This window comes from Notolabrus celidotus, chromosome 24, assembly GCF_009762535.1.
Source record: "Notolabrus celidotus isolate fNotCel1 chromosome 24, fNotCel1.pri, whole genome shotgun sequence".
Classification (NCBI taxonomy): Eukaryota; Metazoa; Chordata; class Actinopteri; order Labriformes; family Labridae; genus Notolabrus; species Notolabrus celidotus.
In genome coordinates, this window is record NC_048295.1 from 8894182 (window position 1) to 8920093 (window position 25912).

The window sequence follows — 25912 nt, forward strand, 5'->3', positions numbered from 1 at the left end:
CCAGAGTGTTACATTTTTCAAGGTCAGAGCTATTTATAGTGCAGAGTTGCCAGAAAAAGCACTCCGTCACATGCATTAGCAGCGCTCCTTCCTCTGGAAAGACTGGTCCTGTGTTGAGTTGTGTGTGGCTGAGCGTTGACATCATCTCAGGTGAACACAGGATGATGCATTCTTTGTAACGCCGTGACTCAAACACTGAGTAATCCGGCTCTCGGGGGGGCGGTGATCACGGTGGCTTTTTATTCTCATTTTTTTGTGATTGGGTGCTGTTTGTTGCCATGGTGACAGTCAGTGGAAGTTAGCCTTGTATTGCTGAGTTTTTGTGTGTGTATTTATTCCAGGACTGTTCTCCCTCTAGGCAAAGCAGGGTGCTCTTACGTAACAACTTGTAGCGTTTCAATGAAATATTGGTTTTGCGTCAGTGAGGACGGACAGACTCCTGAAACAGATTAAATCCTGTGTTTTTTCTGGTTTTATGTTTCTCAACCTTTCTCTGCATCACGGATATGTATGTGAATCTGTTTGAGCATGATGTAAAAGATGGGATTACAATATTAAACTCCATGTTTCTGTCTCTTCCAGAGAACTGATGAGGAGGCAGTTGTGGACCGCGGGGGCACGCGCTCCATGCTCAACACCAACTTCGAGAAGGAAGAACTCGAAGGTAACACCCACGAGTGATCACACACCTTTACATCACACATAATTAATGCAAGGCTGAGGCTTCAAAAACACTGGATCCTACATTTCCCACAATGCAGCTCATTATCACTCTTGATTAGACATCTTCGCCTCTGAATAACCCTAGATTTAAACACAGGTGTAGCTTAAAGTTGAAGAGCTTATTTTAAGATTTATCAATAACTCCCTGACTGTCTTAGCTTCTTACAGAGCTGAAAATTCAACATTAAAAGCTCACTCCTGTATGAAATACATAACCAAAGCATCAACAATGACTGTTTTAAAGGAGGGCTGAAGTATATCATTATCTTCATTTTTGCAGCAGCCTCTTTGTTTATGCAGTGATAAGAAAAGTCCAGAGTGAAACCAAAACGGCAAGAAAGAGCTATTGTTGGTATTCTTGTATCTTTGGCCTCATTTTGTCGTGAGCAGCTGTATTGTTTTCCTTAGCTGTCAAACTCAACTGATAGGAAGTCAAAATGAATCTCAGTTTAACAGCAGAAAACCTGTTTATCAAAGCAGAATCACTGACAGCAGAGCTTACTAACAGCACAAATCTTGTCCATCCACCTGTCTCATTCATAACAATTGGATACTAGGTTTTGATGCTGCTTCAAAGAGCCAGGGCTTTATTCTCTGCGCATATGTGTGCGTCAGCGTTTCATCCATTGTTAAGGAGGCTGAGGCGCCAATTTCTGCTCAGAAAAGCTCCTGAGTTGACAGAGTAGGATCCAAAAAGTAGGTTCAAAGAGTTTTTAAGCCACCTGAGTAAAAGTGATTACTCTACGTCAGGCTTTTCTTATCCAGGTTTTGGAGTCGTTGTTTCCTGTGTATTCAATTTGGACACAGAAATAAAGGTAAAAAGACCATCACGGTTATTAAAACAACAACACTTACAGAAAACCTCAATTTAGGTCATTTAAAACCCTGTTTTTAACACTTGTCCTCAGTGTTAGCATCAAATTTAAATGAGATTAGATCACAGGCTCTATTCTCGGGCCTCTTCTTTTCAGCATCTTAAAGCTATGATTCAAAATGTGCAGTCATTTCCAATACTCTCATACCTCATTATACCTCTGTTATTATGCCTTATTGTGCCTCTAGTGATAAAGTCTGGTTGAAGATATGAGTTTATTATGCTAGTAGCAGCTAATGTAGCCTCAAGCTAAGAGAAAACTCCGGTAAACTCACTTCTTTCAGGTTTACTTTATTTTCAAACTTGCGGACTAAGAGGAAAATTGATGGAGTTCTACTTTAATGCAGCTACATGAGAGATTTTGCCTTTAAATCACATGAGAAATCCAATTGTGTTTGCTTGCATAACAGAGAAAAGGTTATCCAGGTTCATCAGAAAACTTTTCTTTAGGATTAGGCCCCTTCATGAAACACAGGCGGCATGTTGTTTGTGCTATGCTACAGTAATTACTTTTATATTAGTATATCATTTACACCTACTACTGCTGCTACTATCTCCCCGCCTACATGTCTCACCCTGCTGATCTGACGTCCCGCGTATTATCGAGGTGTTATTAGAGGATACTTTGGGACACAAATAGAAGCAGAAGCTGAAGGAAGGGGAGCTAAATAATGATCTTTTATTAGAAAATAAAGCCTGGCGATGACATCATTCAACACAAACCCCACTATTATTTCCTTTTACTTATATAACATCAATCTCAAGCAGAATTGGTTCCACCGTCTGCACGTCTATATTTCTGTCACCAGGCAACGTTCACCAAGGCAGCCGGCACCGATGTCACTCTTTGATTCTGACACTCACACCGGTGAGGTGCTGCTTTCATCTGAAGGACTCTCATCCTGGGATGATGGCTGCTGTAATGACTAGCTCTCTGTCTGGCGCTGTGGTAACGCTGACACTGCGTCAGCACCGCGCAAAGGGCGGGGAGAAGATCCTCTGAAGTTATCTCGCTCCGAACCTCACAGCTGCTGTCAGTTCAAACACTCACCTGCTTATTCATTCATGCTCGGGATGAAAGGGAGAGGTTAGAGCAGAATTATCTGCTTCTATTTTGAGTCCAGTGGGATTTAAAGTCCTAAAGCCTTATTTGTTTACTACTACCTGCTACTCTTAGATTAACAATGTAAGATGCTAAGACATTTATATTCCATTGATTGAGCACACACACTATTTAGATTATTATGACTGAGTGAAAATGCGCCCTCCTGCTGCCAGAAATACTTGTGCACCACCAGAGAAGTTGTATCCAGTAACTCCAGATTTCACATAGAACAGTCATCGCCCGCCAGATCAGAGCGACACAGCCAGCCTCTGTTTCAAGAAGAGAAATCCACAGCCCCCCTCCAGCCCATCAGAATTGCTGTGCAAAGCAGTACATACATGAATACCCACACAGACTTAAGCAAAACCCAGCCACTGCTGCATGAATTCAACCCCGTTCTGACTGAAAGCCACTGAGTCGTGGCGGCAGAAGAGAGGAGAAAAGACATTCTATGACATCAGCAGTAGTGTGGGCCCGTGGGAGGAGAGCTATTTTTGTTAAGTCCGCCACTCATGAGTTTTGACTCATGAATTTTAAAGCTCCGGCGCTCAGTTCCTCTGTTTTCCTCCGATATGTGATTGTTTCTGTCTTTCGCATGTGACTTTCATTTTGGACGTTTCTAAATGTGCAAAGTCAGGGCTCCTCTTCCCTGTTCTTCTGACATCAATAATTTACACAATGCTAACAGCAATTACCTCTGGATGAAAGCCTCTACATCGGTGCACACTCATACAGTCAAATACCCTCCTCAAATACACTCGGACGTATTGTTAGATTCTCATTACATCCTCTGAGACCTCTCTTAACCTCGATGCTGACATCCTATTGGTGGGTGAGTTGCTCTTGTGAAACAGTGATGTCAGTGTCTCGGAGGTGATTCATGGTATGTCTTTGCTTTGTGGAAACCTGATTAGTGCGCTGTAATGTGATTAGTCATGTCTTCGAGCGACTGAAAACAGTTTTAACACTCATGTGGGATTTTTCCCCCCTCAGACTGAATGAAAATATGCGGCGCTTTGTTTCTCTGTAACTCAGACAATAATAAATAGAATTAGCTCATTTATTTCGGAAGCTGAACAAATGGCTTGAGCGAGGGTGTAATTGTGAAAGCAGAGGGGAATCCTTGTGTTTCACTTTAATGGATTCTTTTAAGGAGGAGAGGAAAGACGTCAGGGTCCCTGTGTTTATATTAAACTGAGTCTATCTGACAAATAAGGAGCAGGGAATTTATTAAATCCTGTCCTCGGTGAAAATGATAGTCAACAAAGTGAGACTCTACTTTTTGAGTTAACTTAATGTAGCATGGTTTCACTCTTTTCAAATGCTATAGCTACAGATGACTTAAAAGAGATTGTACAACACTTAATTCCAACGAAGCAAATCCATAAAGATGACTTTTTAAATCATTTAGTCATCCTCCGATGGAACTCCCTCTGCGGCCCCCGATCATCCACCATCTCGTGGTATCACATAATGTGGCACTCTGTGGCGCCACATATTGAGCAGGAGACAGATCTAGAGAACAGGGTGTCTTGTCTTTGTCCAGCGACTGAGCTGAGCTGAGGGCCTTTGGGAAGGAAGCAGCGCCTGGGCAGCTCGGCCACAGTAACCGAGAAGTCAGTCAGCTCGCATTATCTTCACGCTGACCCCGTGGATGCACACGCACGCACAGTCGCACACATCAGAGGAACGGCCTTGTGCTCACGTTGCATGATATCCCTCTAGAGCCCCAAACTCATTATTTGTTGTATTGATTCAAAAAGGAAGCACATCTGATTGTAAAAGCTGTGCAATTTCAAAATCAATTACAGCTTTATTTGAGCACAGGAGGACCTTGAGAGGCCGACTTTCCAAAGCTGCTTCCCTCTCACTAACTGCAGAGTGAGTCGCCGTTTCTTTGCATATTTCTTCCAGCATGTGAGTTTTGGGGGACTGGCTGTCACTCAGTCACACACACTCATATTGCCCTCCTCTGAAAGCATATCCACCTTAATCCCAGACCCATGATAGCTTTTATGAATTATGAACGCTACTTCCTTTCACTGAACCAAGACTTGATTTCCTCTTCCTCAAAGAAGAAGCTTTTTTTTCCTGGAGCAGGGACATTAAATCACAGGGCGAGTTCAATTATAAAGGAGTGCTCTGAAATCAGGTCAAAGAAAAAAGTGGTATGCTTTAAAATCACAAGTCGTGGGTTTTAAAGACAGACTCATCATTTCCTGTTTGTTGTGTCCAGGTCACCGCACTCTCTACATCGGGGTCCACGTTCCTCTTGGCAGGAGGTCGCACAGACGTCACCGTCACCACGGACACAGACACAGGAAGAGGTCCAAGGAGAGGGACTCCTCAGCTGACGATGGAAGGGAATCACCCTCACATAGTAGGTCTTCAAAGCCCACAAGACTTAAGTTGTTAAGGGAGCCAAAAACAGCTCCACCATCGCACGCACATCCTTTTTTTTTGTTTCCTCCTCTATTCTCACCTGTCTCATTTGTTGCAGCAGACACGCCGGCTCAGAGAGTGCAGTTTCTACTGGGGACAGAGGATGGCGACGAGGAGCACATCCCCCACGCCCTGTTCACCGAGCTGGATGAAATCTGCCTCAGGGAGGGCGAGGACGCAGAATGGAAAGAGACAGCCAGGTACTCTGAACACATGGGCTGTGTCGAGCAAGCTGCGCCTTTTTTTAATTCTCTCTCTCTCTGCTCTCTCTGCACCTGAGAGCGGGGTTATGTTAGTGTCGAGTACAAGCTACAAACACAGAGCTGCATCCGAATACATGCACTTACAAAGTTCTCCTTTCGATGTCCGCAGGTGGCTTAAGTTTGAGGAGGATGTCGAGGATGGTGGTGAGAGGTGGAGTAAACCCTACGTAGCCACTCTGTCTCTACACAGTCTCTTTGAGCTCCGCAGCTGCATCATGAACGGCACAGTGATGCTGGACATGAGGGCCAACTCACTGGAGGAGATCGCAGGTGAACAATTAAATAGAACATTTAAATTCCTCACATTTTAAGTGGTTAAACATCAATGTGCTGCTGTTGATCAACTTTAAACAGCTGGAGCAGAGTGCAGACAGACAGTGTGCTGCACACACTCGACTGGTGAAACATTTTTGTTCAGCAAAGCAAACATGTCAACATACTCTGGTGAAGGTCAAGACCTCAGGGTGGCAGAGATGTCGCAGACACACAGAGATGACAAAGTGCAAGCAGGTGTTATGGTTTAATGTGTGGCCCTGTTAAGTGGTAACTTTCAGCCAACAACAAGATGTCATTGTGAATGCCTCTTTTGTTAATTTATTCAAGACATACCTGATGAGTCATTTTGGACTTTATAATAAACAGGAACTCTTTCAGTTCCTACAGCTGGTGTAACTACGACAGCTACAGATCCATTTGGCTGAAAGTCTCCAGTTAACAGGGTCACTTTTTAAAGCAAAACACCTGCGTGGTTTTGGAAAGCACTGCAAATTCACTCTCCAGCAATTATGTGTCCAACTGACTTGTAATTCTGGTTCTGGCTAGCAAGGATAGTTATGTTTAGTCGAGCTCTTGTGATCCTCCCTACTAAAAACTACCCGAGGAGTTCCCCAAGACTCTATTCATGGGCCCCTTTTTTTCTCATCGCTTAGAATTAAAACAAAAGGTTCACACTCATCAAATCCTGGGCCCTTTAAAACACACCATGCAACTCCACCTTCAACAATTGGAGATTTTTGTCTAGTAACAGCTAATGTAGCATATAGTCGTTTTTGGAGTTAACGTCAGTACTCCCCTTCAAATGCAAACATGTAAAACCACATGTACTCCAACCTTTACGCCAACGCTGAAGTCAAATCAGGGTCGGTTCAGCTTCAGAACTTATCAAGAATTAAAGAACTTCCGTCTCTGCAGACTCTGAGAAGCTTGTTCTTACTGTTTTATTTAGCAGTCTCACTCTCCCTCTCAGCGATTCGCTCTGCCTCTCTTTGTGTTAAAGAATTGACAGCTTCTATTTTTATATAACACACTGAATGCTTTAAGGACAAAATATAGGACTTGGGAAATGTCCAGACCTCTCAAATCAATTGAGAAGTCAGTTCCTGAGGTGAGCACTAAAAACAGAGAGGCAGTGATCAATCTTCAGCTGGAACAAACTCACAGGAAACTTGAGGACTGCTCAAGTTACATCAATTTGATACTCTTTGTACATCTTTTCTTAGCTTTGCAGAATCACCTTGTTGTTTGATGACGCTACAGAAACAAACTTAGATACTCACTTCAAATGGCTCTTCATGTACAGATTCAGTCGACCTTGTTAAGGGAGAAATGAGGGAACTGTGTTTTTGAGGTCAACAAAGCAGACAGACAGAGTGTTTGTCTGACTGTGTGAAAAACTGTACAGCTGAAGAGATCTGCTGAACTTAACCTGGTTTTGTGCGATTAAATCAGCAGTGTGTCGTTTTTTTGTGTGTGTTGGAATAATCAGCTTAGCATTGCTGGCTGCCGCGCAGAGACAAACAGAGACACTACCAGGAGTCGCTTTTGTGATTTGAAAATGAACAGAATTGTGGGGAACTTCTGCCTGTGTTTTTCGTTTCTCAGACATGGTTCTGGATCAGCACGAGGCGTCGGGCTCCATCGGTCAGGACGCCAGGAAGAGGATCCGCGAGGCCCTGCTCAAACAGCACCACCACCAAAACCACAAGAAGCTGGCCAACCGCATTCCTATTGTACGCTCGTTCGCTGATATTGGGAAGAAGCAGTCTGAGCCTCACTCTATGGACAAAAATGGTTAGAAAAAAGTCACATACACACACACCCTCTTCTCCTTTAAATCCAGACTCATCATACATGTTGTGTGTAAATATTAAGTATGTTGTTCTGCATCATCTTCTAATCGTTTGCATGCGTTTACTGCTGTTGTAATCTCATGTTCTCCTTTTGTCTGTGTTTCTCTGTGTCTCTGTGTGTGTCTCTGTCCTTGTTGCATGTGTGTCCCTCACTTACCTAGTAAACGGCCTCTCCTACAAAACCATACACACTCCCAATCGTCTGCCTGAAAAGAAACACCCCAGGAGCGCTTCACTTAAAAAAGCCTTCTCTTTCACTGCATGGTCACGGCGTGTATGTTGCGTGTCGTGTCTGCCCACACCTTCATCACCTTTGAACTCCATGGGTAGCCGTGTCAACATGACCTCAGATGCACACTTTGGCACAACTGAGACCAAACGTCTTAGCTTCCTTCAGGCAGTTGCTCAAGGCTACTGTCCAATCACACAGGAGGAGCAGGAATTCTCCGCAGGCATCAGAGCTCTTAAACTGATATTGAACACTAGAGATAGCCGTAGTTATAGTATTAAAAAGTACACATGAAAGTGGGGAGTATCATCCTGAAAGGGTGCACAATAAAAGTCCTTATTTGACTCATGCAGCTTTTTTTTTACTGCAGAACTCAAAGCTGTACTGGTCTTGTAGCAGGCATTAAGATGAAAGTAGATTCAAGTTCTTTCAACTTCTTAGAAAATCTGTTTAAGTGGAAGTAATGCTGCAGAATTATTCATGCATATTGCTTGTGCAGTGTACAAAATTCATGATGATGCTCTCCTCTTCTTGGAACTGTCAACAGTGTGTTTGCTGACTAGAGAAAATGAAAGATATTTGACGTGTTCTCTTCAATAACTCACTTAACTGCCAATAATGCTAGCTTGTTGCCGTAGCTTCATAGTGTAACCACATAACAGGAGTTATATTTGCAGTTCAAAGTGTAATTGAAGGTAGAGCGCTGACTATGAGACGTGCGTTTCAGATGCATTTTGAATGGTCAAAATCCAGCCTTGCCACTGTGGCGATAACTGAAGTTAAACAGCTGCCTCGTGCAAGTATGAAGGCTTGGTTTCAAAGACTACATCAGTAGGCTTTAAGCTGTAGGGAGGAACACAAACATGGCTGAGAACATGATACTTCTCCTTTATGTTCATATAAAAAAAAAGAACACCACTGGAGAACATAGAACCCTGAGAAAATGGAGGCATTCCCACTCTTGTGACTTGATGCTGAAAAGCCCATTAGAGTTCCATTTACATGCTGTGCACAAAACGCTTGAAATCTAACTTCAAACGGTCAATCTTTGACTTTCTTTGATCAAAACAAAGGTATTTGTTGAAGAAGTAAAGATTGACCTTTATAATCATGGATAGATTTAGACTCAAACAAGCTAACGCCACTATCTTGGTATTAACCTCACTCACAAGGTACACTCTGAAAGAAGGTACAATATTGCATCTTTTCTCACTAAGGCTGAACCTTTTCAACTCAAAGGTACAGCAACTACAACAAAAGCATCCAGTGTTGTATCATAACTTTCAGAGGATGAAACTGTACCCTCTAATCACCCACTGGAGACCTTTGTCTTCGTGTGGGAACCTAGTGTTGTGATAGGCTGAAGCTCTGTGAAGATTAACGTGCTGTTGTCTTCCCGACAGGCCAAACAGTCTCGCCTCAGTCCCAGCCGGCTAACAATGAGGCCAAGCATGACGTCAGCCGAGAAAACAGCGCTGTGGACTTCAGCAAGGTGAGCACCCAGACCCACTGCTGATGCTGCTGTTTATCCACGGGTACTGATAGCTGGACACATAACTAGTGCTGATTATTTAACCAGGATTGAGTTACAGGTGACGAGGTCACCGTATGCCTTCTTCCCTGGGAAACAGAGTGGAATTTAACAGGCGTAAAGATTGTTTTCTTTTCTCTCATCAGTTATCAATTCCAGCTTGTGTTTTGTTTTTAGTTTCCAGATGATTTACAGCAAATGGAATCTCTATAAGTTCCGTCAAGAAAATCTTAATGTTGTTTTGGTTCTTTCCTGTCCCTCAGATCGACCTCCACTTCATGAAAAAGATCCCACCCGGTGCCGAGGCATCCAACGTCCTAGTAGGGGAGCTGGAATTCCTCGAGCGCCCTGTGGTGGCCTTCGTCCGCCTGTCTCCCGCTGTGCTGCTCAACGGCCTGGCCGAGGTTCCCATCACCACCAGGTTATACACCGGCTGCTGAAAGAGCCCCTGTTATTCTGCCTCTCTTCTTCTCTGTATTCAGCCGCTCTACAGTGTCGATGTTTTTCCCCTGAAAGCTTCATTAGGAAAGGATTTCAGATTAACAAATATCTTTTGTTCTCTCTGTCACACAGGTTTCTTTTCATCCTGCTTGGCCCTCTTGGAAAGGGGCCACAGTATCATGAAATTGGAAGGTCTATTGCTACTCTGATGACTGATGAGGTGAGGCTGAAGCGCAGATTTTACACAGTAATGATGCTAGTAGAGGTGGATTGTTTCTTAGAGTTTTTACTCAAGTAAGTGTCATACTACTCCATGTCCAGAGAGAAATCATACACTCCAAATACTACTACAAACTCAAGACTTAAAGGGAAGCAAGCCGTGGAGACTTGACTTTGTGACACCATAAATAATAGAGAAAGCTACTGGTCTTAGTTTCATCTTTTGGACTTCTGCCAAACTGTCATGAATAATAAAAAACATAACCAGGAACCACCTTCAGCTCCGGCCCCTGGCACCACAGCAAAATGGAGGCTGTAGTCAAACCAGCTGAGAGAAATTAGCCCTTGTTATTAATATATAAATGAGTAGTTCAGAAAGTCCCCCTCCTTATACACTCTGCCTCCTTTCAACTGTGAATATTCCTCTGACACAAACATAATTTATTCATGAGACAGTTTCTGCTTTAAGTTTGTACCACAAAACTGCTCTCAAGTGAAGCATGTGAGTAAAAGCACTGTGTTATCTCCACTGCTGGTACCAGTTCCATGATTAAGTACTCGTTAAAGCTGCAGTCATTTATTCACAATCAAGCTCCAGTTATGACAGAGGATTAAAGCCGCATTAAAGAATCTTTAATCTGAAGCACCAGTGTAGCTTGGTGGTTAAAGTGCAAACCCCAAATATAGTAGAGTAGTAGTCCATGTAGCAGATGTTGAAGAGTTAACCCTAACTCTCCACTCCTGTATTTCCTGTCTCTCTTCAGTTGTCTGATCAAACGAAGGCAAAACACCCCAAACAGGAAGTTAAAGAATAACAGATCTGACATTTTGAAAATTAAGTCATAATATTATGAGAATGAAGAGGTAATTTAATACAAATGAAATTGGAATATTACTTGAATAGAGCTGCAGTTTTATAAGAAAAAATACAAGTCATAATGGTCAAAGTTACAGTCATAATTTATGAGAAAACATAATATTTCAAGGCTGCCCTTCTTTGAAACAGACTCAGCCTTTCAGAGTGTGGATATTTATGGCAATGTCACTCACTCTGTGACCCTAATACTTCCTGGTGGACTCATATCTGTAGTCATGAAAGTTGGATATTTATGTAATGTGCTTATATAGTTAGATATGTTATATATGGCATTAGGTTGATGTATGGAGGAGGGGCGGTCAGGGAGTTATTCACCTACAAACACAAGAGTTGTTTTCTCATCCAAACGGGCCCGACATCTGGCTCCAGGAGAAGCCTGCAGGGATCAGCAGAGTATGACGTGATCACTCTGACAGGATTTCCCACAGTGCAGCTATGAGCTGATGTCACTGACCATCATCACAGCCAGATGTTGCCTTATTTCTTCAATGGCTGCAGCCCTCTGGGACACATATAAATAGACATCAACCTACTTTGTCATATGTGAGAATAAACTGTATCCATTGTTATGAGTCACTCTATATATTCCATCTCAATAAGCTGTTACTCTGCTTATAGTCGTACCTGAAATATGATGACATTAGTGAGGAGGATGATTCATACATACATGGTATCCCCCCTGTAGATTCACTCTGTGTGATAATGCTTTGAATATTTCACAATGTAGTTGTGTTTATGTCATGTATGGAGATTTGTGCAGAGATGAGAGTAATCCCCTGCGGAATAAACCTTTTATGCAGCTGAGAAATTACTTTCTGCCTCTAAATCCAGAGAAGAATTGAAACAGAAGAGAGCAGAATATTAAAAGTGAAATCATGAAAATCATGCCACACCACAGACTGTTGAACGTAGCACAGGCGGCATCAAATGTCCCCTTATTGTTCTATTCTGCAACCAGAAGTCAGACAACAAGGTGGATTTGCATTCTCAAATTTTAATCCTTGTTATCAGGACACTTACTGATAGCTTCTTGTGTTACAATGCATTAAAGAATCAATCAGATGTATTCTTCAATTTACTCTACCTTGGATCATAACTTACAAAAGTTGCATTGCACTGTTTGGGAGAAGATTGAGTCCACAGAATAATTCTAAACACCTGAGAAGTAATCAGATTTTTCCCACAACCTGCCTTCTTTTTGCAACAAGTGCAGTCTCCCCCTGCTGGCCGTCAGACGTAACGACTCCCACATCAGCTTCACTCACTCCTTCCTCTAAAATCTGATGTCTTTGCTCCACAGATTTTCCATGATGTTGCGTACAAGGCCAAAGACAGGAACGACCTGGTTGCAGGCATCGACGAGTTCCTTGACCAGGTGACTGTGTTACCCCCTGGAGAGTGGGACCCCTCCATCCGAATAGAGCCTCCCAAAAACGTGCCCTCTCAGGTAAACCTTCACATCGTTTCATCTAATGTGAACTGTAAATAGAACCGCTCTTTCATAATGCGTCCCCTCTGCGTCACACTGCCTGCTGAGGAGATTTTCAAACATCTCCTCTAATCTCGACTGCGCTGTACTTTGTGCTTTGATGCCGCTCTCTTGGGTTCTGCTCTCAATCCTCCTCAAAACCTACCGTTAGTTTTCCTCTGTTAGTTATTTTGGTCGACTTTGAAAAGCATCCGCCATCTTGTTTGAGAGAAAGCTGCTTCTGATTATCAAATAGAAGTGTTGTCATTCCTTCCCCTCTTTGTCATTAGGCACCTGTAGAGACTTAATGACACGCTATTGCGCAATTAGATTGTTGCGCTCCTGATTAGCAACAGGAAATGTTAGATTCATGCATGACAGATGAGAGGCTTTGGTAAAAGTCTGTAGTTACCTGTAACATCATGTAGGACTCAGTGCATGTCTTTGTCCACGCGATGATGTCAAGCCACAGTTGACTGACAGTTATCTTAACCGCACAGGAAAAACGGAAGATCCCTCCTGTTCCCAACGGAGTGACAGATCTTGGAGAGTCAGAGGAGCACGGAGGGCACGGCGGCCCTGAGCTGCAGCGCACAGGGAGGTAAGTGTGAGAGAGGAACAGCATGAATCACGCCATGCAGCCCCGAGCTCTCTGGGCCCTTTCTGTTTTGTTTTTTTCTCTGTCTCTGTCTCCCCGTCCCCAAACTGTAAATTTAGCTCACTCTTCAGAGGCAGACTATCCTACTGGCCCATTATCATCCCTCACACTTCAACTCCACAAAGAGCCTTTGTTTGAGTCCCACTTCATTATGAGTGAAGGATATCCCGCTCTCCATGCTGCACTTAAGGTCACACATTCTTTAACATGGAAACATTGTCATATGGATTAATCCCTCAGATGAGGCAGGCATGATGTAATCACTCAGAGGTGGGAAGTAAGAATTTTAAAACTCAAGACTTATATTTAGATTCATTTCTGAGGGACATATGAGTCATTTAAATACTTCTACTATATGCTTTTTTATTCCTTTACTACATCACATGTGTGTTATAGATCAAATTAGAATATAGGGGCGCTGGTTTAGCCTTGTGGTTAAATCATGCGCCCCATGTACAGAGGCTTTAGTCCTTGAAGCGTGCAGACTGAGTTTGTTTTCAGCCTGTAGCCCTTTACCACATGTCTATATCCCCTTGTTTCCTACTCTATCCACTGTCCTATGCTCTCAATAAAGGCCATAAATGAGGTCAGGCCAACAGAGGGGTCAAGGCACACACATAGCAGGCGGTCCATGTTCGATTCCAGCCTCTGGCCGCCCCTCTCACATGTCATTCCCCCGCTCTTTCTTCTGGTTTCCTCCTCTGTCCTCTGTCCTCTGTCCTCTGTCCTCTGTCCTCTGTCCATATAAAGCCCCAAAATATAACTTTAAAAAGTCTATAAATAAACGTTATTCCATTTTTATTGATATATATATAATGTAATTTTTGTGGTCAAGTAGCTAGTCTACAAGCCCCTTGTTCCAGTACAGCCCTTTGTCTTTGCACATTTTCAGTTTTCAGAAAAATATTTGTGAAAAGTAAAAAAGTCAGAATATTGCAACAAGACAAAGTTAGATTTAATAAACGTAGTTTATTTCTAAAAGCAGGGAATTCACTTTTTTACAGCAGAGAATACAAAAGAATAATAAGTTAGTTATTAAACTAGAAACTCCATAAACTACAGACCTCTTCTACTTATGATTGTGGTTGGATAAGTTCTCAAAAACAACAACAGTCAAACTGCATAAAACACTCATTGTGTGTAGCATTTTATTATTAGAAAATCAATATATTGAAGATTGGAATAGTCCATTAAATTTGCACAGAACCTTTGCTTGCAATGTCATTATTATTAAAGCTATATACCTTTATCATACAGCTGCAGTGGGTAGCACTGGTGCCTCACAGCTAGAAGGTTCCTGGTTGGAATCCCCGGCCGGGCTGGTGCCTTTCTGTGTGGAGTTTGCATGTTCTCCCCCCCGTGCATGCGTGGGTTCTCTCCGGGTACTCCGGCTTCCTCCCACTGTCCAAAAACATGCTCACCAGGTTGATTGATCACTCTAAATTGCCCGTGGGTGTGAGTGTATGTGTGAATGATTGTCTGTCTCTCTGTGTTAGCCCTGTGATGGGTTGGCGACCTGTACAGGGTGTACCCTGCCTTCCGCCCAAAGCCAGCTGGGATAGGCTCCAGCCCCCCGTGACCCCTAACGGGATAAGCGGTCAAGATAATGGATGGATGGATGGATGGATGCAGCTGCAGTATGTCTATACACAATAATAAATAGTTGTCACTTTAATCTCACGGCTCAGTGTGAGTCTGAACTCCAGGTGTGATGTTGGAGAAAACAGCAGGTATTAAAGGATTAAACCATTTCTCGTTCATAACTCCTGATTCATGAAAAAAGTCCTGACCTCCAGACTTTCATTTCCCTGTAATGTTCTGCTGCTAACAGACAGCATGATTTCACTGGTCAGATAATGAGATTTACACCCAGGATTAAAGAGATGACAGCCCGGGGATTCTTGGAAACTCTTTGTGAAAACGACGAGGTGACAGCGCCGTGTGCCGGAGTGTGAAGCGAACTAACATCTCTGCGTTTTAACGGCAGAGGAGTGAGTGATGTGCTGAGCTGCGGCACGCTGCGGCGCGGCTCTCTTATCCCAGCTGAGATTGGCCGGAAGCCCAGTCTCTGCTATCCCACCAGCTCCTCTCCTCCCCCCTCCTCCTCCCTCTCCTCCTGGGACACGGCATCGCTCTCCTACCGCTCAGACTGAAATAAGCATTTTGTCCCGCCCCCTGTTGCCATAGCAGCCGACTCCAGCTAGTTTGCTACGGTTGGGCTTACTGCAGCACGAGAGCCTGCCGGCCGAGGCTGAGAGTCGTTAAAAGATAGATGCATGAGTTGGCAAAAAATGTAAACACGTGCGGAACAGAAGTTAGCTTACAAGGGGTACTTTCCAGGACAACTGCACCAGATTTCAAACATTTATTGTGAGCTGCTGATGATGCATGTTCACAAGTCTGGTACTAAACCTCCTTTAGCAACACTGACAGATCATACTAGGCCACTTCTTTAACTCCATCATTGAATCCTCGTCCCCCTGCAGGCTATTTGGCGGTCTGGTTCTGGACATCAAACGAAAGGCCCCGCACTACATTTCCGACTTCACAGACGCCCTCAGTCTGCAGTGTCTGGCCTCCTTCCTCTTCCTCTACTGCGCCTGCATGTCACCTGTCATCACCTTCGGAGGACTCCTGGGCGAGGCCACAGAGGGGCGTGTGGTAAGACGCCATGTCTTAATTACTCCCTCTTTAATTGACTCATCTTTGTTAATTTGTAAAACCACAGGTGATCATCTGAGTGGAGTTTTTTGTGTGTTTCCAGAGTGCGATTGAGTCCCTGTTTGGAGCCTCCATGACCGGGATAGCATACTCCCTCTTTGCTGGTCAGCCCCTCACAATACTGGGCAGCACGGGGCCGGTTCTCGTCTTTGAGAAAATCCTCTTCAAGTTCTGCAAGTCAGTTCTTTCTTCTGTGCTCTTTACACCACAAACTGTGTTTTTGTTTCATGAATATTTCAGTGTAAATTCTGAATGTGTGTGCTTTCTGCTTGACTGGGGATGCCACATCTAATTGCCCATCCCTTCACTCATGTGTGTGTTTGTGTGCCCCGTCTCTCTCAGGGACTATGGGCTGTCCTACCTCTCCCTGAGGGCCTGCATTGGCCTGTGGACAGCCTTCTTATGTCTGCTGCTGGTGGCCACGGATGCCAGCTCGCTTGTTTGTTACATCACACGCTTCACCGAGGAGGCTTTCGCTGCGCTGATCTGCATCATCTTCATTTACGAGGCCCTGGAGAAGCTGCTCCACCTGGGCGTGCATTACCCCATCAATAAAAACAACAACCTTCAGAAGCTCACCATGTACTCGTAAGTGCTCATGAAATCCCTCTTTAATTAAGTTTTATTGTGATCCCACTTTTTAACTCTTGGATGAAAATGAGCAAGATGAAGATGGAGTTCAGCTGGGGAGTGATACAAGTGAGGAGAAATGGAAAATGCACCAAAATCTGACTCTTTCTTTAACACTTACTCAAGCGAGAGTGCTCACACAGACATGAGACATATATTTAGATCCAGTGTGACTTACAGCTCCCAAAAATGGTATAATCCCCAATGTGTCCGTCTCTAATAAAAGCCTGTGACTCAATTAAAAGAACACAGAAAAGATGCTCCTTGCAACTGCAAACATGAAAGTCTATCAGATGTTAGTTACTTTCACTTTAAAATGTTCTTTATTTGCAATAAGACATTAAATGATCTTAATAGAATACATTCAGAGGATAGTTCTTGTGTCCTGAAATCCACTCACACTCCTTCTAAGAACTCTGCACTGATGTTATGATTACTTTTGCCGCCCCTGTTGCATTCAGTCCCCCACAACTTAGCACATTCATACACACGTGCTCAAGGCTTCTGCTACATCATCAAACGACAGATGGCGCGGTGGTACAGTAGACAAACTGTCCAGTTTTTTTTCTTCTTTTCTTTCAGTAATGGGTTTTGCTTTATGGTGAATAATCCCATGGTGAGTGTGTGTAAGGAGCATCAAGCATTATCCCGCCACATAAGCTGGCGAGTGTCTGTGTGGAGCCAAGCGCTCCTTCTGTGGGGTTTCTATTCTGGTGGAGTGGACAGCAGCAGGGATGCTGACATTCATTGTTGTAGAATCAGCCGTTTGTAGAGATGGATGAACAGATGATGATATTTATTTTGTTTTTGGGGTCATTTTCAATCAAATCCTGATTTATGATATAACTGAAAAATAGGACAAATTTAACTTACTTGCTTTGTTCCACAAAGAGTCCAAAATTCAAAACTAGTCATTTTTGTGTCCTTCAAACCTGCAAATATGCCAATTTTAGAAGCTCAAATTTTATTTTTTCTGCCCCAGATCTGTGCATGCTGACCCGGAACAATTACCCATATCAATGCAGATAATTAGATCACTTCCAGAACAGACAAACAGAAGGCTGCATGACAGAACTCAAGCATGTGCTGTAACTGCACCTAATGAGCTGTCTAAAAATAGAAAAAAATCATTAGGGGTGTGCATGGAAAGTGGAATGTAACATGAAATCCTTTTCTAAAACTTTATGCAGGAAACAATATTCTGGATGGATAGTTGTTGCTCCACAGACAACAGATCACTCCTGCTTTTATATGACTTTGGATTGTGTTGAAATGTATGTGGTGATGAGAGTCCCTGCACCCTTTGCTCAACTATGCACATATACCAATCAATGTGGGTCTGTTGTAGATCAGTAATACATCACCAAACACGACAACCAATGATTTTTTGGAACCCAAATCCGCCATCACACCTACATGTTAGTGAGGTTAACAAGCAGGAAAGGAGGCTGACTTGTTTTTCAGAGGCTCATTAAAGGCTTTTCCACTCTTTTCTGTGGAATTTAGAGCTTTTTTTACATGCCATAGCTTTCCTTCCTGCTGTGTCTTTAAGCATATGCTTCCATCTAATGGTTGTTTTATGACATCCATTTATGGCATCTCAGTGAGACGGCTCTGGGTAGATTGGTTGACATTGGAGGAGCAGTATGGGGTTTGCACATTTTTCCTTCTACCTTGGTTTGATATGACAGTATGAAATAATGTAACTTAAATCATCTATGAGTCTATTTTGCCTGTAGATGTACTGATCATCCTATATATTCAGAAATGTGTCCAAAGGGCTACCACAAGCCCCCCCTTTAAATCTGAATGACCACCTTAAGTGCAGCCCTGAAATCCTCAGCTCTGATTGGTTAGTTTTTTGTGAAAACCAGCTGTTTGGATAGTGTTGGAACGTGCTGTTTAAATCCGACACCTTTTTCTTCTTTCGGCGCTTTAAACTGTAAAGAAAATACTCGGCACATTAATTTAGAGGACGTGTGTAAGAGAGGAGTGAGTCAGAGATTGCAGGCGAACTCCTGCATGCTGCTTGACTGATTTGTGGAGGCAGAAGTGGTAAATAAATGATTATGCATGTGTGTGTGTGTGTGTGTGTGTGCACATCTTTCATGCCACTCCTGCATGAGTCATTGCTTCATGTGGGCCACCACAATCAAAAGAGGCCAGACACACCCCCTGTATATAATCACATTAAATATTAAAACAAACAGTAAAAATGATGATGTTTTTTCTCTCTCATTGGTTCCATCATCAGTAGTTTGCTGTGGTTATTTAACAATACTCAATCATCTATCTTCCACAGGTGTGCATGTGTGGAGCCTACAAACCCAAGCAATGACACTCTGCAGTACTGGGATGAGAGAAACATCACGGCCTCTCAAGTCAACTGGACCATGTTGGAGGTTAAGGTAAGGATCCTTTGGCATTAGGAATGAAGCATAGAGGAAATAGCAGCAACATAAACACAAAGGTTTTTAACAGCTTTGGATTGTGTGAGAAAAGTCGACCTCAAAGGCCTGAGGTCTGAGGCCAACAGACCGGGGGAAATTGGTTCCATCTTCCAGCCTCTGGCAGCATGATGCGTCTCACTTAGCTCACTTTGCCTTATCAGGAGGCGTCATAAGTCTAGGCTGGGATTAAGGACGTGTGGGCTGGATTTCACAGGATTTAGCTGTGCAGAATGAGTGTGGAGATGCAGCAAGAGGAGTTGATTCTCTCACTGTCAGACACAAATAAGTCCTGCCTGTGGTGGCACACTGTGTCACTCCTACTCCTGCTTTATTAGTAGACACACAGCAGCAGCTACCACAGGAGGCTGGGTCATGAGAGGCCTCTGGGATTGTATGCAAATGGCTGAATCTTGTACTGCATCTATAATTGAAAGTATTCAGTTTTCACTAATTCACTACTGACATCCATCATCGCCTGTTATCCCATCCTCATCATCATCATCATTACCGTGTCCTCTGGTGCCAGTAGGAGTGCGAGATGTTTCACGGGGAGTTTGAAGGCAGTGCCTGTGGCCCCCACGGCCCCTACATCCCTGACGTCCTCTTCTGGTGTGTGGTCCTCTTCTTCTCCACCGTCCTCATGTCCGCCTTCCTAAAGGAGTTCAAGACGAGCCGCTACTTCCCCACCAAGGTACCGACCACACTGTAGTGACGCTTCGATTCATCACAAAGCTTTAGAAACACACTTCTCAGGGTCCTGTCCTCTAGTGTATGCTATCTGCAAAATTAAACCTACCTCATTAATTTTACAGTCCTCCCTTTACCTCTCATTCTGCCAAGGGACTGAAATTACACTGAGTGTTTTCCATGTCAGTGCCTCTGGTTGTGTCGTTTTACATTATGCTGCCATCTACTGGTGCTCTTTAGACACAGCAGCGATCCTGCAGTCTGTGCTGCTTCTCTATTCCTGCTATTTCTATGATTTATCATTGACATGACACTCAGGAGCGTAATGTGTGGCGTGACGCTACCACACACTCATCTATAGAGCAACAGCACCCCCTTGTGGTGATAAATGCTGCACTGTAGTCTTGATGTGGAAGAATATTGAGGTGTCACAGAAGACTGCATGTTGTACTGAAGGATAGATTTGACTGAACAGAGCTGTGTTCTAACCCTAACCCAGACTTGACCAATCAGAGCAATATGTCTCTATGGAAAGACAGAAAAACAAAATAAAAGTATCAAATATGATGTACGAAAGACCTTGAAGAGACTTTGTCTGAGTGTCTCTTTGTTTCCTCCAGGTGCGAGCCATCATCAGCGACTTTGCCGTCTTCATCACCATCCTCACTATGGTCCTGGTGGATTATGCCCTTGGTATCCCCTCTCCTAAACTTCAAGTCCCCAGCAAGTTCAAAGTGAGTATACACGAAAGTCAACCTGATGTAAAGCTGCATCAACCAGCCAGAGAGCGCTGATGGGAAATATCCTGTTTTAAAAAATGTGCATTGATCCCACTAAAACAGAATAAACGTAATGATTAGACAATTAGTAATGAGGAGCAAAAGCAGACGTGACAATGTTCAATGTTTTTGATACAGTGGACCTTTCCCAGGCTTCAAATCTAGCATCCTTTTGCAGATATTAGTTGAAGTTATCCTACAAAAAAGTATTTGATTTGATCATCTCCTCAGTTGTAAATGGAAAGTAAAATACTCTTCCAGGCCAGATTTTTTACAGCTCAAAAGCAGGGATGAAACTTGGCAGGAGACTGTTTTTACTTCCATGTTTGAAATGATCAGCCAGGACTTGTAGGTTGAATATATAAGTCCTAGATCCATCTGTCCTTACTCTTTTTCTCAAATCTGCCTCTCTCTTTTTCCCTCTCCAGCCAACCAGGGACGACCGTGGCTGGCTCATTAACCCTATCGGTCCAAACCCCTGGTGGACCACCATCATCACCGTCCTCCCCGCTCTGCTCTGCACCATCCTCATCTTCATGGACCAGCAGATCACGGCCGTCATCATCAACAGGAAGGAGCACAAACTGAAGGTCTGAGTCACTTCAACTTCTGTTCGCTTCATGGCTTCTGTTAAAAGGCTACTTTAAATTATTGAGCATCGTCTTGTTTTATTCACTCCTGCAGAAAGGCTGCGGCTACCACCTGGACCTGTTTGTGGTGGGAGTGATGCTGGGGGTGTGCTCGGTGATGGGCCTGCCGTGGTTCGTGGCGGCCACAGTGCTCTCCATCTCCCACGTGAACAGTCTGAAGCTGGAGTCGGAGTGCTCGGCGCCCGGGGAGCAGCCAAAGTTCCTGGGCATCAGAGAGCAGCGCTTCACCGGGCTCATGATCTTCACTCTGATGGGCTGCTCGGTCTTCATGACGTCTGTGCTCAAGGTTAATATAGACGCACATTCACAAAGAATCTTCTGTCAGTTAGAAAGTTCTGATCCTGATCCTGACTCTTGATCTGTCTCCAGTTTATCCCCATGCCTGTCCTGTACGGCGTCTTTCTCTACATGGGGGCGTCCTCACTCAGAGGCATTCAGGTGAGCTCACACACTGCCTGCTGCTTTTTCTTCAGAAGACCTGACAGAGAAAATAAGCTCAAACATTATCTTTCTGCAGTTCTTTGACCGTCTAAGGCTGTACTGCATGCCGGCCAAACACCAGCCAGACTTCATCTACCTTCGTCACGTCCCGCTGAGGAAGGTGCACCTCTTCACCATCATCCAGCTCAGCTGCTTGGTCCTCCTCTGGGTCATCAAGACCTCCAAGGCCGCCATTGTTTTCCCCATGATGGTAACTGTGCAGTATCTGTGCCCATGCGTTCTTGTGTTTTTAATGCATGTGATTGGTTAAAAACATCTGTTTCTTCTCCCTCAGGTCTTGGCTTTGGTGTTCATTCGGAAGCTGCTGGACTTCATCTTCACTAAAAGAGAGCTGAGCTGGCTGGACGACCTGATGCCAGAGTGGAAGAAGAAGAAGTTGGAGGATGCAGAACAAGAGGTGCAATAACAGACTATGCTGTAATGTAGACCAACAACAGGTGACTTTAACTTCTATCTATGCTTTTATCCATTCAGTGCTTAATGATTTCTCTTCATATCTACAGGAGGAGCACAGTATTATTGCAGAGGAGGAAGGCATAGTTCAAGTGCCACTAGAAGTTAACCTAAAGTAAGTCGATAGATTGTTGTTTTTACTTTTCAGTTGTGTGTATGTGTGGGATTTGGGAACTAAGGGACACACAGGATCTCTCATGTCAGAGAATCCATGTGCATGAGTTTCTATCATAAGCAGTATGAAAAGATGAACGATACAACAGCTTATAATGTGAAGCCAAAACATTTGGGGTTCCATCTACTCCATGTTAACAGATGGGACAAAGGTTATTCAATGCTTTGCACTATTGTGGCTCCTGTATGTGCAGATTCAACATTCACCTTAAAAACGTAGAATCTGTCACTAAAGATCTGGCTTTCCAGCGAGGGAATATTCTGGTTTCTGTTTGCTTGTCGCCTGAATAGTATTGACGGGTCATGTGTCAGAAGGTTTTGTATGGTCTGTATGGAGAGCAACAGCAGGCAGAACGCAATCAGCTGTATCTAATTAACCAATTATCTGCATGCAGCTGCAGCCAACATTCTGTTTGCAGATCTAAAATTACAACTTGAGCTTCTCTGGTTTCTACAAATCTGCATCATGATGTTATTCCAGCAAACTTAAGACCTGTTCATTGTAAGTAAATCACAAGGATATTTGTTTATTTCATACTGCTAAAGTAAACCAGGGTGAAGCCTCTGTGTAACGTACTACTTCAAGTTAAACTTAGATCTACTAAGTAGATGAACAGGCGCTTAGGGAGGTGAAATGAACCAAGAAATGACAGTGTTTACTTTGAGAACATGGCCTATCTGACTTGTGATCTGAACACACGGTTGCTTCTCCAGTTGCAAACTGAAATGTAAACAAAACCAAAAAGGAAGTTTTGGCTGGGAGTAATTTCTGCCAACCACACACACAGGAAACACAGAGATGTTAGCATCCGCTCCCAGGGGCATACATTGTTGTGAGATGACAGCGGATAGGTTCATGGCATGCAGATGATGTGTAAGGCACTAAAATTGGTCTGGAAAGTGACATGTCTGTTCCTATGTGTCTTTTTTAAAAAGGGGTGACCCTGCCACAGTGAACATCACGGATGAGATGTCCAAAGGATCCTTCGGGAATGTGTGGAAGAGCGTGAACCCATCTGAGAGCACCAAGAAGGAACCAAGCGCTAAAAGGTGAGCCTCCTTGTTTACCTTACTCTCATGTATCCAGATCTCTCATACATCAATGTCAGGGGGGAAATTGTCTCTTTGGGTGTTAAAGCGAGCAGTGGCAGGTGTTTGTTATTAAGAAGTTGTGGAACATTTACTCCGTGTCTTTCCAGGAAACGGAGGAGCTAGTATGTTTATATAAAAGGGGGTTTATCTAAGAGCAGCCCTGCCCTCGCTGATTTCCCACAGAGTAGACTAACATAGTGTCTCCTGCCTGCCTTTCTCATTCCATCCCACCCTTAAGCTCCCCTTCCTAACCTCTCAGAAGCTGAAATCCCAAAGGTGAGTCATTCCTAGTCCCTGTAAGCATGACGAGTAATGTCCTGTGTGCTGCATGCCGAAAAATGGTGGTGGTCTGTGCTGAAAGTTGACACAGTAAATAGAGAGATAAATCAGTAGAAATGTGGATGCTGGTGGAGTGAAAAAAACAGCATGGCCTGGGTGTGCATGTCAGTTCAAGGACATATTTGATTATGTCCTTCATGTGTTGTAAAAGTTGTTGTGTTTATAGCACTATATCTCAATCACTTGCAGTCAGATTAAATGTTTTAATGTCAGATAATTAAGTGTTATGGTGTGATACTTTTGAGTTGTTGACATATCTGCATGCTTACAGTGCATCTTTAAAAATCCAGCTTGTGTACTAAAAATAAACAACCATACTTTATTTATTCTCCTTTTTATAATTCTTCTCGGGTCGGTTGTTTTCTTCATGCAGTTCGAGTGGCGGCGAAAAGCGACACAAGCGCCGGAGGCATGACAAGAGCTTGGACAGGGAGACAAGTTTGTGATGACACGTACTGGCGGTGCCACTGTGCTGTCAATCAGTCGTTTAAAATTAAAAAAAGAACAAAAAAATCTATACCGTGCCACACTCAGCCACCTTTGTACTGTGCTACACTGTGTTTTTGTCATGTAAGTCTGTGTGCAAGTTGTTCAATTTGTTAGAAACAGTATTAACACAAGGAACCAAGACACATTTGTGTTCTTTTTTTCTATGTATATCAAAGTTTGGTGATACCAGCATTTGAGGGAAGCAAGAATTATATAACACTTACAGAACCTACTGTGTCAATGGGCCAATTAAGCAGAAATTTTAACAATTTTTAAATCTACTTTATTTGTATTTTGTATGTTTTTGTATTTTTTCAACAGCAGCGATTGCCAGTTGTCCTTTTAAAAACCTGCCACATTAAACCACACACTGTGTGGATTTTGTTTGCAGTATTTAAAGCCAATATTGACTTGATGCACCTCACGTTAGAAACCTAAATACTTAGATATTTGCCAATTCTGATCTATTTCACTGGTATCTTTAAAAGTTGGCTCTTTAGAGAATCTAGTAATTTTTTGGAAGTAATAAATATACGTTTTATATATTCAGTATATCTAAATGTTTTTTTGTGACAGTGACAACTCATATCATTCCACAGTCTTCTCCATAGTTTTACCAATAAATGTCTCTCCTTCTGTTCAATATTTTCCAAATGAGTTGAAGGAAAAGTTTAGAAGTCTGGGACGAACACTGGCTTGTTTTCTTGCTGAGAGTGAGACGAGGAGATTGACACCACTCTTGTGTCTAGCTTGCTCTACCAAAAGCTTACTGATCACCGCTTTATATCCTGTTTTTATAATCCATGCGCAAAAAATAATAATTTCTAAAGAGTCTAATTGTTATCCTATTTCTTAATTATCTAGCAGTAGTTTCAAAATTAGAATACAGGCTTTAAAGAGGTATCAGTCTTCTTGGGTTGCTCTCAGCAAGAAAAATGCAAAAGCAAATTTCTCCCAAAATTTCGGGGGAATTCATTTCTGGGCAGCTTATTTGAAAAATACATTTTACTAGCATGGCAGCATAGTTCAAAAAACCTTTCAGTAGTGGCTTTTTAAAAACTGATCCAATTTGCAAACGCTGAACTTTAAGATGACTGTACAGAAAGCTCTGTTTTCCACCGTCATACTCTTTGTCATCTTGTCAGTAAGTGTCATCCATGGACAAATGATCTCCTCTCCAAATGACCCTCAACGTGTTAGCATCTGAAGCTAATTGTTTTTCAAAAACACCTGCATGACGGTGAAACAGACTCGGCTGTCTCGCTGCAGGACCATCGTAACTTCTAGAGATGCAATAATACCCTTTTTCTGGGAAGGGCAACATGTAATAAACGGTAAAGAGTCTTAACAATGTATAATACATAGTATATTTTATTCATGTAAAATGTTACTAATATATTACTAACATGGATTCAGTGTTGAAGGCAGGTTTTTGTTGTAGATGTTCTTTTCCCATTGTCTTATTGATGGTATTTAGTTTTAGCGAAACTAATAATTGGTCAAAATTATATCAATATCACATATTTTGACCACATCTGTGTGGAATTCTGCCTTAAACTTGGTAGTGATAGCTGTACACTTTCTGTTGAATAATTTAAGTCACCTGTATAGAAACCCATCAGGTCAGATCTGTTGTTATGTTGTGATTTGTTTCATGAGAATGAGAGAGAGAGAGCAAGCAAGCGAGCGAGCGAGTGAGAGCATAAATAAAGATGTTAAACAAACTCTGCTGTCGTGATGTGCTTCTTTATTGATTACCTCTTATCCACAGGGAGGTCAAAGGTCAGGTAGGTAGCAGCAACTCAAGGCCATTTGACCTGTTCTCTGACATAGGATGCTACAACATTTTATTCAATATTACACCATCCAGTTATTCCCAGCATATCCCTCCAATGTGTGAACACTGAACTCCTTCTCTCCACCTCTGACCTCAGGAACTCCATGTTTTTGTGGAGACCACCCTCAGGCTGAAGCTCCTCCAGCCTCCA

The 25912-nt window shown here is 43.0% G+C and overlaps 1 protein-coding gene across 12 annotated transcripts in view; it reads left to right on the forward strand.

The window, feature by feature from the left end:
* LOC117808118 (sodium-driven chloride bicarbonate exchanger-like) overlaps positions 1-25648 on the forward strand; it is a 42820-nt gene extending 17172 nt beyond the window's left edge. For 4 of the 12 annotated variants that reach the window (XM_034677641.1, XM_034677639.1, XM_034677640.1 and 1 more), the window contains 25 exons: positions 583-664; positions 4939-5082; positions 5203-5344; positions 5517-5677; positions 7289-7477; positions 9169-9257; positions 9560-9717; positions 9870-9957; positions 12134-12280; positions 12802-12902; positions 15446-15620; positions 15724-15857; positions 16023-16268; positions 18613-18718; positions 19290-19451; positions 20068-20181; positions 20655-20816; positions 20911-21162; positions 21246-21314; positions 21394-21567; positions 21652-21774; positions 21881-21945; positions 22941-23054; positions 23335-23372; positions 23809-24469. In XM_034677641.1, the coding sequence (XP_034533532.1) occupies positions 583-664; positions 4939-5082; positions 5203-5344; positions 5517-5677; positions 7289-7477; positions 9169-9257; positions 9560-9717; positions 9870-9957; positions 12134-12280; positions 12802-12902; positions 15446-15620; positions 15724-15857; positions 16023-16268; positions 18613-18718; positions 19290-19451; positions 20068-20181; positions 20655-20816; positions 20911-21162; positions 21246-21314; positions 21394-21567; positions 21652-21774; positions 21881-21945; positions 22941-23054; positions 23335-23347 (3210 nt within the window). In that variant the 3' untranslated portion in view covers positions 23348-23372; positions 23809-24469. Of the gene's footprint in view, positions 1-582; positions 665-4938; positions 5083-5202; positions 5345-5516; positions 5678-7288; positions 7478-9168; positions 9258-9559; positions 9718-9869; positions 9958-12133; positions 12281-12801; positions 12903-15445; positions 15621-15723; positions 15858-16022; positions 16269-18612; positions 18719-19289; positions 19452-20067; positions 20182-20654; positions 20817-20910; positions 21163-21245; positions 21315-21393; positions 21568-21651; positions 21775-21880; positions 21946-22940; positions 23055-23334; positions 23373-23808 lie in introns of all 12 variants that reach the window. The other 8 variants (XM_034677633.1, XM_034677631.1, XM_034677634.1 and 5 more) reach the window with 5 other exon arrangements.
* Positions 25649-25912: the final 264 nt, after the last annotated feature.